Here is a 13,330-nt window from a genome sequence, read left to right on the forward strand (position 1 = left end):
ATATATATATATATATATATATAGATAAATAGATAGATATACACACACACATAGACACATATATCATGAATAAGTATTGCATGCATGCAAAAATACTTATTAGAAAATCCAGTGAATTTAATGTAGTTAACCTATAGTTTTTTGATGCACATGTAAAATGTATGCAGAAGTTAAAATCTCTTATCATTTACTTCACACAAAGAAATGAAGAAGATTATTCTGACATGTTTCATGTTTGCTTGGCCAGTATCAGACTGAGGTATGCGTCATTCTTCTGCCCATGAAGAAAACTTATAGCAATTGCTATTTAAATTAACTACAAACTGAAATGGTGTGCTGAATTTGCATATTTTTCATCTGTTAGTAGCATGATTAAATAATAAGTAATTGTAAATGATATCCATTACAAAATCTAAGATAACTTTAATGTAGTTACAGTACAGGATTAATTCTCTGGAATGTAAACAGATATAAATATATCTTATCATTCTCTTCACAAACAAAACAATAAAAGGGATTATCCTGACATGTTTCATGGCTGCTTGGCCACTTGTCTTCTGCACCAGAAGAGAATTTATAGTAACAGTTATTTAAATCAAATGCAAGCCAGATACACATATATGAATGTTGGTTGCATATGTGTGTATGTCTATATATATATATATATATATATATATATATATATATATATATATATACACACACACACACACACACACACACATATATATATAAGCAAAATTCACATACATATGCACACACATGTGTATATGTATGTCTAGTGAATAAGTAAATATATATATATGTATGTACATGTGTGTGTATTTGTGCCTGTTTAAACATTTTTATGTGTATGTATATATAAATATGTTTATGTATATTAATATAAGTGTGCTTTTAAAAATGTTAAAAGCACACACACACACACACACACGCACGCACACATGTTTATATATGTGTGTATTTAAATTCAAGCGATGAGAAAATTTTTGTTTGATTGGGTTGAAATTGCTTTTTGATTGCATTTGAGACTGATGTTTGTGTTTCTCTACAATTCATAATGACTGTTTGCTCTGAAACAGAGCTGAGATACAATAATCAATAGACATATAGTTTCTAAAGCCAGTCAGATAGCAATTTTTGCACGTAACCTCTGCAGTGTAAAAGAATTGTTCTGAAGCTGAGCATTTAGCCTTTAATTCAGTTTTACTCTTGTGTCAAATGATTCTATTGTTCAGTTCAGGCAAGTAGTTCTTGAACAAACGAACTTTAGAAAAGCTAGTATTGAATCAAATTTTTATTATTTGAAAATAAGCAATTCACAACTATAATAATATTCATTCTCTCTCAGACTCATGATAGGCTGTTATGATATCTCCTATCAGAAACTCTAATAGGTATATACAATAAATTTCTCCTTTTTTTTCATTTTTCTTTTTTCTTTTGCAATAGGGTTGCTGGCAATGTTATTTATATTTGAAATGTTATCATTGTGCTATTTTTGTTTAAAATGTGAGACAAGAAAACACATTTATATACATACAGACATAAAATATAATTTATAAATATGAAGTCAAATTCAGAAAATAATGATAAATTACCAATAATTCAATATTTCTGAGAAAATATGTATATTTTATATGTGTTTAAGTTAAAATAATTGAACAACATATATGTGTTATACTTTGACACTATAAAAGCACTTTTTTCTTCTGACTCAGATTTTTATTAGCTTCTGAAATAGTTATGTCATTTTTTTAATATATATAATAATAGGTTTTTCATAAAATGAAATAATAATTTCAAATTATAGAAATTAAAGGGTAAATCATCTTGCTACAGTCGCTTATAAAATTGTTTTTCTTTTTTTCTAATTTTTGTGTTTTACATGTATATATTGTTTATTTTTTAGTTTTATTATTGCCTGCTGATATATTCAAACTGATATATTTGTTTTGGATTAACCATAAATTTGATACAGGCCTTCGAATATTATCTAAATTTCAGTATTCATTTAGTACCATAGTTTATAAGAAAATAAAATCCTTATAACATAATCCAGTTTGAAATATTTTACCTGTTTCAGTTGATTTTGTATTTCCTTTTCCTGCTTATTGCTGAATATGTTGAATTGTTTGTAGGTTCCTTTTAGTAATTGGTAAGCCTTTTCATATATATGGTACATCATTAGAAAATAACTTAATGGCTGAAAATAATTTTAATCAGCATTACTAAGCTTAAAGAAACAAAATATCAATTTTAGTTTAATTTGTATCATTATTTAATAATAAATAGCCTTACTATATTGAATTTATGATTAATTATTGGTCTAACATATAACTGACATGTAAAAATTTAACATGACCTTAAGTGAAAATAATGTGTCTTTTCATTTTCAAATTAAGAATTTTTTCATTAAATTAGTAATTTCAAGCATAGAAACAATGTTAATATTTAGAACCAATAAATATTTAATGTTTCTAGTTTTCTTTAATGTGTGTTTTCTTAATGTTTTGTCTGTTATGACCAAGGAATTGAAACTGAACTCATTAATTCTTTGTACAATAGATTTCACTTTGAACCGGTGTAAGTGGTTTGTATAAAAATTGTAAAACTGAAGGAAATTATATACTGTTCACTAGCATGATAACTAAGCCTAGTCTTTTTATTGGAAAGTTTGAGAGAAGTATATATGAAAGAACACTGATACACTTGTTCTAACCAAACTAGAACAGAAAATCATAAAAGCGTTAACAGTGTGTATTGAATGAGCAATGGATTAAGGGAAGGAGAGTTAGGGACTATTCAGGTAGAATCAACATATGTATCTGCTGCTTCAGTATGGTTATTAAGGAGATACAGGTAGTATAACAAGCAACCCATGAAGGATTAGTTGCTGTGTTGTTGAAAACATGGATTATCAGGCAGTGCAGAAAGCCATCCTAAATAATTGTTGTAGAGGTACCCTTATCAACTCCTGTGGGACACACTGGAGAGGAGCTGTTACTTAGGACTTGAGTAGATCAATCAAATTTTGAAAGTATATAAAAGAGATTCTCTAAAATTACTACCAGATTATCTTAAAATGCAGTTTCAGTGTGTCTATGACACAGAATCATAAATGCCATATTCCTTGTGACAAAATTACAAAAGAAGTTCTTAACTGAGAACAAAACACTACTTTGTATATATTGTTTTGGAGAGAGTATTTGTGAAAAACTCTTGTTCTATAGTCTGGTTTCCTCTAAGGAAATAAATATTAATGAATGGCATTGATATCAGTTCAAGGCATGAATGAAGTAACTGGAAGCAAGGTTAGAGATGGCAGTCTCTGCAGTAAGGAAAGTGCAAAAGAGTCTTAAGATGTTGTTGGTAATAAGGAGTTTATTATTTAATAGCCAGAACATTAGTGGAATATGTGAAATGAATATCATAGATTTGTGGAGAGTGGATAGAAATAAAGAGACAATATTCCATTGGACTTGTAATAGTAAATTGTATGAAAAATGTAGTACAAACTACTTGAGAAATCATTTGTACATTAAAACCATTGGCTGAAGTAAGCAGTAGAAATGTTTATGGTATAAGGACAAGTACTAAGTAAAAAATAATTTGTGTTGATAGTTAGATGGTACACACTATGGAGTGTGACATAAAAGATTGAGGAGGAATATTCAGGTGTGATACAGACTGCTTGACTTTGAAGATATGATGATAGATTACAAGTAGCAATAGTCTGTGAAGCAGACTGATGCAATCTAAATTAATATAACAAATGGATTTCAAACTATTGACGATGGTTATACATACATACATACATATACACTTGTCATCATCATCATCATTTTTATGCCCACTTTCCACACTGGCATGGGTTGAATGGGTCATCAAGGTCTGAATCATCTATTGGAAGCTGCTGCTTCCATGAACTGATATTTGTATGTGGCATTTGACTTGGTTTCTATGACCAAGTGCCCTTCCTATCCCCAACCATTTTACACACACATGCATGCAAACACATATATACATACATAGGTATATGTATATGTGTGTATGTGTGTATATATATATATAACACTTATACACACAAGGAAATATGAAGTGACTGTTATTTGAAAGTTTTGTAATGGCTCATCTGAGTGTACTATTATTGCTAGTGAAGCATTGAAGGCAAAGAAACGCTGTATTCTTGCCTCATAACTAGACTGTATTCTTGCCTCATAACTAGACTGTATTCTTGCCTCATAACTAGACTGTATTCTTGCCTCATAACTAGACTGTATTCTTTGAGTCATTTCCAGTTTCCAATGGCTTTTTTCATTTAATTTTAAGAACATTAACTTCAAATCAAATATATATACAATACATATATACATGTATAAGTTTGTTTGTATAAATGGGAGGAAAAGAAATGAATATATAAATTTGAGTATGTTTATCATTTATTAGCAGTGAAATTACATAAGTGACTCAAAAGTATAGAGTTTTGTGCTTAGGAACTTGGCAACTGTTTTGGCCACTTATATGACTTCACAGTGAATAATACAATTGGATACACATAAATACACATACACACATATATGTATAAATATGTGTGTGTGTGTGTGTGTGTGTGTGTGTGTGTGTGGCCATATGTCATGACAACCTCTATGTGTCCAAGGAGTTAAAAACCCATGAGATGGCATATGTATATGTGTGTGTGTATACATATATATGTAGGTGAGTAGGTCAATATATGAGTTTATGTATGTATTGTATGTAGGTGTGTGTATATGTATGTGTGTGTGTATCTGTGTGTGTATATGTATGTGTGTGTGTATCTAAGTATGTAAATGTATGTGTGTGCATGCATGTCCACACATGCTGAAATATGTATTTAGGTTAATATCAGGTTAATAATACAATAAAGTAAATGATAATGTTATTGTTGAAGAATCCATTCATTTTTCATTATATATATTGTTCTTATTTTTGTCACTTGAAAGAAAAACCTATTAGTATCTCTGTATATTGTTTCAATAAGTGAAGCAGTGTAGCAGATTGTAAGATAGATTTATATCCTTTCATGGTTGGCAAAAATTGGCCTTGTTTTCCACAGCAACTATTGCAAGTTGAGAGTTGTATGAAATTTGGTTGTTTCATTGGAGATAATTTAATTGTTGGTTAATGCTGCGTTACTTTAGATGTTAGATGAGGTCTATACATCAGAGGAAAGCGTGTCTCAGGAATGACTGCTTTGACATAGACTATTAAAATTGAATAAGGTATTAGAAATAGCCACATTGTAGTAGGACCTGTAATTCTATTTCTGAAGTACACTGAAATCTGTCCAGTAGATTAGTTCTAGTTCAATGGCGTATGTGTTTGCACATCGTTCAAGTATACTGGGTAGTATTCAATTGATGTTTAGGATCATTTACTTCTCTCTCAAAAAACAGCAAAGTAGCTGACCCCATGGGCAACATAAAAGATGCTTGTAACAGAGATGTAATGTTGTGAAGAGAATTTATGCATGAGTAGAGCCTCATATAACAATATTGAGTTAACTCTTTTTACTGTCAGTGCTGTAGCAAACAGACATATCTAAGTATTTACATTAGTTTCCAAACAGCAGTCCTTATTATTTGATAGCAGACATGCAAGTTACTTACATTACGTGCTTAAATGGATTTTGTGAGCATAGTTCTCTGACAGACTACGTTTTGAATAGTGTTGAGATATGCTCTTGTAAAATGTATACATAAAAATATCCCATGAGTATAGTAACTTTTATTTGGTAAGAGTTAGAGTTATTATATGATAAAATATCCCTTATTTGTAGATTGTCAAGTTTGTGAATACAAGCAACAATTGGTTACATCAACTTGTGTAGATTTTAAGTTAATGATATTTTTGTCTTGGTTAAAATATCTAAAGTAATGGTGGTTCATACATTTGCTTGATGTGCCAGTGTCTTTAGGTTTGCTGAGTGGCTGGAGTAAGGGCTTCTTACCTGAACTTGCAGTCTGTTCTTGCGGAAAATATTTTAGACCTGTACAAGAATAAAGATTCAATAATATAAAATCATATTTGAACATATTTGCATGTGAAACTATAAAACATGCATGTCAACAAAGATATATGCATGTAAAAGTATACAAACTTCTTTTCTATGTCATATTACTAATATGATTAAATAATGTAGTCGTAAAGTGTATGCATGTATGTATAGGTCAGTTTTGTTCTTTACTAATGATAGAAATTATTATCAGTAAATAAATTGCAGTAGTAGTGGCAGCAGTAATGGTAATTATTAATAAATAACTTATTCACCATCCTCATTACCATTTTACATCTGCTTTACATACTGGCATGGATTGGATGGATCATAACAAGTTAGTTTTCATTTGGAGTTACTGCCTTTGTAATCTGGTTCAAGATTGACGTCGTAATTATACATTTCACTCTTGGTATGATTTCTATGCGTACATGCCCTTCCTAACACCAACTTATCTACTTGATTATGTTGTCTCTGTTCACTCACCAACAACTTTACAGAGTGTATTGGGTGCTTTATATCATGGCACCAATATTTGATTGACTGCCTTGTTACAGCAAGCATAAAACAAAAAAATCTTCTCTATTCTACATTGTCTTACTCTTTCAAGATTTTTATGACTAAGAGCATTGAATAGGAAAGGATAATAACTATGAAAGTGAAAGAAGAGACAGTAGGAATGTAATGGAAGAATGAGATTGAGAAGAATGTGACAGAGAGACAGTTGGTTTTGGTATGAGGATGAATGGGAAACTGTTGTTGTTACTATTGTAATGTTTGTTGTTGATGTATGTTGAAGTACCAGGTTATTTTTAATAAAACTGTTAAGCGGGATTTTATCCAATTCATTTAGATTAAAGATTTCACAATGATTGTGTCTGTAGTCCATTACTTGAGACAAATTTTGTCCTTTAGATATTTATTTCATTCATTTTAATTGTCAGTAACTAATAATATAAGCAAGCATCTTCTGGGTGAGTAGGAAGAAAAGTTAGTTACAAACCAATGTAGCACCGATTACACCCACAAAAGAAAATTTGGGGCAAAATATTAATATGGAGTTTAAAAAGAAAAACAGTCATTTACACTTAAGCATATAAAAAAAGCAAAAACATGTGTAGACATTGATGTGTTGCTTGTTGTCACTTTTGCAATATAATATAAGTAGCTTGTGTGGATATGATATGAAATAGTACGTAAATATGCAAGTCTTTACACTCCTTTAAAACTCAAGAACTTATTCCAGGGCTATATTCCATTAAAGGAGAAGAAAGGAAAACAGCGACATTGGTTCCAGTAACAAAAGGTGATTATGTTCATGGGATGCTCTGAAGCAACCTAGGTGGTGACTTCAAACTCATGTGTGGGTGGGTTGCCCTTATTTTTGTTCCACTCTTCATTTTTATATTAATATACTTTTGTGTATCCTCAGATATATTATAAACCTTTTTCATAACATGTATGAATGAACTAGACTTTATGGGAAATTAAGTGATAAGTTATTGTTGCTGCAGTTCTTGTGCTACATAAAAAGCACCCAGTCCACTCTGTGAAGTGGTTAGGATTAGGAAGGGAATCCAGTCATACAGACCAAGCCAAAACAGACTATGGAACCTAGTGTAGTCCCTGGCTATATCAGTTCCTGGTATGTCAAGCTGTCCAACCAATACTTGCATGGAAAATGGATGTTAAATAACGATGATGTTGATGACAACGACGGATTTGCAATATTTTCAGGTTTCTTACTGCTGTTTGGAGTATATTCTTTCTGTAAAACTTCTGAGTTTCCACCGAGTGCCTTTCATATTTACAGCTTATGTCAGCATTAGTTAATTTTATTGGAATTTAAAATGTTCTAGTCTGTTGTTGCTGCTGTTGATTATGCATGTGCATGTGTGTGTGTGTGTGTGTACATATATTTATATACATAAATTTATAGCATATATACATGTATATATATATATATATATATACATATATACTCACATATGGAAATGGTTATATGTGTATAACTATATGAACATACATTATTGTATTCTGCATCATTCTTGAAGATAACGTGTGTGCTTAGCATTAGTTTTTTTGCTATATTCTAAATAAGAGACTAATCCTGTTGATAAGAGTAGTTGAAATTCCAATTCACAAACGATAAATGAATATTGGAGTCTATGTTTAAAAATGGTATAGAATGATATGGTTTGAATAAAGAAATCTTATGCCTGAAATATTAACAACTCTCATATAAAATATAATTTATTTCTCTTAAGCTTTGTTTTAAAATCATCTAAAAAATCACAAGATTTTATGAAAATAAACTTAATCTTTTATTACAAGAATAATGTCAAATTTATACCTGGTAGTGTTTCATAATGTCCTGCATTTCTTTCATTCCATTCTTGATTATTTTCTGCATTTGATTGGATTGTTGATATATCATTAAGACGGTCAAGAGACACTATTATAGGCTCATGTTGGCCTATGTCCGAGGCCCTGCTTGAGAGAAAATTGATCTGTAAATACAATAGGCGGACCACTGTAAGGTAAAACTACATCTGGAATTATAGACTAAAATGTATAAGGGATAAAACTACTGTCAATCAGTAAGTTTATATGGAGACTTGATATAGCATTATTACTAAATTAAATTTAAAATAGTATTGAATCATGAATTAAAAGTCTAAGTACAAAACATTGGCATCAACAAGATAGGTAAATACTAATGATTTATTAGAAAAAATATTTTTTTAAATATCAGTTTTGCTATAATCAAATTGTTCTCTCTGATTACTATCTCTATGCTTAATCTAATTGAGATGCTGCGTTGTGATAATTAATGTTTTTTTTCTTGCATATTAATTAGAAAATACAATTAATCATGTAAATAGCTGAAAAAAAGTTCATGTAAACACTTTTAGAATTTTTTCATTGCTAGTATTAAGTATCCTTAGCAATAATGTTAATGTATTTGATACACATCTGCTTATACACGTGGGTATGCAATTTGTGGTATGTTATTATGTCAATGCATAATGAATCACTTGTTTCTAAATGAAATGATATGTATTCTGTTATATGGGGTATAATTTATTCTCTGTTATATTATGTATTCTATTGTAAAATGCAGCTTATAATTATTTATATCATATGTTAGAAGAGATGGTATGTATATACATTGTTGTGTAAATCCATTCCATAACGGCATGCATATTAATAACCATTTTAAAATCATAAATATCTCTGAAGGTAATTTGAGAATATCAAATTGACTAGTTTCCTAAGGATGAAAATGGAAATTATCTTACTCAGAGTTTAAGGGAATAGAAGAATAAATATAAAAATAAACTACAAGAAAATTTCTATCATTCAAGATAGAAGGAAACTCAAGTGGGATGTTTGTATTTCAGTTCTTCATTTTTCTATATCTTTTGAAAATTTAAATGCTAAGGAAGATAAATTATTGTTTATGAAAATATTTATTATTTTCACCATTTTCTTGTACTCTCTGATTTATATAATTTCCGTTTCTATGAATTTTAATGCTAAGCAATTAACCTATTATATAAATCATTGAAGGCTTCTTAACTCCACTGCATAAGCTATAATAATCTGTGATGTAATGTGTATTCTACAGAAATTTCAGCTTAATGGTAAAGTTGAACATAGGTTTAGAGGAAATTACTTCTGGTGTAATAAACATTGATAATTGCAGGAAAGGAAACAAAAGAAAGAGAAGTAGGAATGAATGAAAATACAAACCTGGTGAGATTGTGTAGTAAGGAACTGAGGATGAACTTCTGCAGAGGAAACTTCCCAGTCACACCCAGGTTCATAATCAGAATTTGGGTCTCTTCTTATTAGTGTTGCTTTAGGGGTGCGATTGCAATCTGCATCTGTTACCATAGCAACTGGGATATCATATTTAGGTGACATAAGTTCACAAACATACCCTGACTGTCTTTGTTCACCAACAAACTCATTGTTTGTAGCATACTGGACATCTCTTTGATGCCTTTTATGGACAACACATACTATCACTGAAACTACAATGGCAACTGAAACTATCACTGCTGCCACCACAATTATAATCATCAAGTTAATATGTATTCTGTTGTCTGATTCTGTGTCTTCAGCTGTGTACATTCTGGCTGTTGTATTGCTAACAGTTAGTGTCAAAGACAGTGTAGTAGTTGCTGATAAAACTGGAGTGCCACTATCTTTGACAACTAAATTCAAAGTATATGATCCAGCATCATTTTGGTAAATAGGACGAGAGAATGATATAACACCAGAATAGGGGTTAACTGAGAATAATTGCCTGTTATTTCCTCCAAATATTTCATATCTGAGGAAAGCATTCACATGACTGTCCCTATCAGACGCTCTTAATGTTGTTATGTCGGTGTTACTTTGTGGATGGTAGTGGACATCCAGATTAAAGGGATCAACACTAGGAAATGTAAAATATGGAACGTTGTCATTTTTATCCATCACTTCAACAATTATATTTGCTGTATCACTTAAAGATGGTATTCCTTTATCTTCTACCAAAACTTTGAACTTATAAACATCTTGTTTTTCATGGTCTAATGTTGAAATTGTTGAAATAAATCCAAAGTTTGAAATCTTGAATGGGAGAATATCTTCATTGTTATTCAATAGAGAATATTTTAATTCTCCTCCAGATCCTAAGTCTGGATCTGAGGCATTTATAAAGCCCACAGGAAAGTTTGCTTCTTCATTTTCATAAGTTTGGAATCTAAATAATGATTTGATAAATTCTGGTTGTACATCATTTATATCCATTACTTGTATATAAAAATGTTTGTCTGTCTTTAGGGGTGGAAATCCTTTATCTTCACAAGAAATGGTAAAATTGATATAACTCTTACTTTCTCTATCTATAACCTTTTTTACTATAACTTTATATTTATTTCTTCCAAGACCTTGGAGCTGCAACTTATCATGGTGAAGCAAACAATGAACTTCACCGTTTTGTCCAATATCATTATCAGTGACTTTTACATAAGCAATAAAGCTACCAATTTTTACTCCCTCTGAAATACTGGCTAGATGTGCTGCTGATTTTGATATAAAATTCATGTCTATATCAGGAGGATTGTTCTCTTCACTATTTATATTCACTAAAACCATAGCAACTGAACTCAAAGATGGATTTCCTCCATCCTTGGCTTTAACATACAGTTTGTATAATTTTTTTGATCCTGGTGGAAACTTTTGCTGTTGCCAGATTTCTCCTGTTGATTCATTTAATTTAAAATAGGCTCTGGCACTCACCGATGTTTTGGAACTGAACTCATAGATTACTTTACCATTTTCACCAGAATCTAAGTCAGTTGCCGATAAAGTGACTATAGGCATTGATCGTTGATAACTATTTTTGATAGAAACATTGTAAATATTTTGGGAGAAGATTGGAGAATTGTCATTTTCATCTCGAATTAATATTTGGAGATTTAGAACACCTTCCTTTGGTGGATGGCCACCATCTTTTGCAATAACTTGAAGTTGATAAGAATCTTTCAATTCTCTGTCAAGTTTCTCTTGTAAAACTATTCCAAGTTTAGCAGAACCATCTAAGTTTCTGAAAACAGATAATGTGAAAGGTTCTTGTTTTGTTTTCTTTAGATGATAAGTTATCCGTGAACTTTGAATGCTTACATCATTATCCATAGCATTTGGTATTGCTGTCCAAGATCCAATACTGTCTCTTTCTGAGAACATTATTTGTACTTGTTTCTCTGGAAATTTAGGTTGATTGTCATTGGCGTCTTCAATAATAACTTTGATTTCTAATATTTTTACAAAAGATTCTTTGTGACTGACTGCAACATCTACTATTCTGAAACATTCTGTCTTGTATTTACAAAGAGATTCAGCATCTAATATTAATGAGGTATAAAATTTCCCTGTCTTAGAGACATTAAATAGCTGAGAACTGCTAGTGAGTTGGCTAAACCAAAGAAGACTGTGATCTTGTGATGGAATACTGCTTCCTAAATGTGAGTCAATAGCAATGTCTCCAATGTATGTGCCTGGAGCTTGGTTCTCTTTCACATTATAGGTTATGTCAACAGTTTGTGATAATTTCGGAAGAAATAGTAGTAACAATATTGGCACCAACATTATCTTTATAATGATTTTATGAAGTCATTGATAGTAAATCTGAAACCAAAAAAGAAATGCACTTCTCAAATACCTATTTACAACAGAATATCAAGAAAATATACATATGTTTCACATTTTAATATTTTGTTAGATAATATTTAGAATTTACAAGCTGCTGTTTCTATTATTGATAATATTTAAAAGAAAAAGTCTTTAGCTGACAGTATATATTATTCAGTGGTTCAATATTGTAGTATTCAATATTTTTAAGCATATTTTCAGCTTTGAATTTTTCAGATATTATAAATTTTTCCTTAGTCAAATTGACATTGTAATCATTCAATAAATTGCCTCTATTATGATCAAATTGTCTAAATCAACTGTAAAACAGTAGTATGTATGTTGTAGACTGAATGCTGTATCTAAGTTGTAAGCAGTACATTCTAACCACCATGAGAAAATAAATTTTCTTATCAGAGCCAATATCTTAGTCTTTCTATTAGGCCTACCGCTGATTAATATCCTTTCTGTGGGGAAACTCATTGTAACCTAGATTCTGGCAAGATTTAATGCAGAAATTTGGTTCTGCAGGATATAAGCAGGGAAGGTTCAATCAAATAGAATATGGGTGAAGTATCTTGATTTCTTTTCTTTTCTTTTTCTTTTCTTTTCTTTTTTTCTTTTCTTTTTTCTTTTCTTTTTTTTTTCTTTTTTGCTTCAAATGAAGTAAACAGTGTAAGAATTGCTATGCTGTACCACATTGACTATTATCTTCTTGGCAACAACACCTTATTAATGAGCAAATCGTGCAGGCAATGTAGTGAAGAGATTAATCTGAAAAGAATACATTAACAACAAAGGGTTTTTTTTCTGCTTTGCTCACAATTCATTGATGAGACAAGTCTTCTGCTAGTTGGACTTCTAACAAGAAGAAAGTAAGAGATTACATGTGGGATTGGGTTAGGAAGGTGGTAACGATTGAGGTTAGAGGTGAGGAAGCAGGCCTTATCTTTGATTCAAGATGTTCTTCAAAGATGCTAGAGGTGGATATGAAAAAGGTTGTGAGGAATGCTTCCAGGTTAATGAAGGTGAGCGGTCAAAATGGGTTTTGTTAACTCACTTTCAATATAAAGCAGTTATGGTGGAGTGGAGTAGGGTGGTGGTGGG

At 30.8% G+C, this 13,330-nt stretch overlaps 1 protein-coding gene across 4 annotated transcripts in view; it reads right to left on the reverse strand.

Annotated features, from left to right (window-relative positions):
• The window catches only part of LOC106871761 (protocadherin gamma-B6), a 45,857-nt gene that overhangs the window by 16,914 nt on the left and 15,613 nt on the right, over positions 1 to 13,330 (reverse strand). Inside the window, exons 3-6 of one of the 4 annotated variants that reach the window (XR_008265547.1) lie at positions 9,794 to 12,220; positions 8,391 to 8,547; positions 5,993 to 6,031; positions 2,078 to 2,206 (exon numbers count right to left, since the gene is read on the reverse strand). Coding sequence is in view for 1 of the 4 variants with exons in the window: in XM_052973101.1 (XP_052829061.1) it covers positions 5,993 to 6,031; positions 8,391 to 8,547; positions 9,794 to 12,181 (2,584 nt within the window). In the remaining 3 variants the exon portion in view is untranslated. Of the gene's footprint in view, positions 1 to 2,077; positions 2,207 to 5,992; positions 6,032 to 8,390; positions 8,548 to 9,793; positions 12,221 to 13,330 lie in introns of those variants that run through there. The other 3 variants (XM_052973101.1, XR_008265549.1, XR_008265548.1) reach the window with 3 other exon arrangements.

This window comes from Octopus bimaculoides, chromosome 14, assembly GCF_001194135.2.
Source record: "Octopus bimaculoides isolate UCB-OBI-ISO-001 chromosome 14, ASM119413v2, whole genome shotgun sequence".
In the NCBI taxonomy this organism is placed as follows: Eukaryota; Metazoa; Mollusca; class Cephalopoda; order Octopoda; family Octopodidae; genus Octopus; species Octopus bimaculoides.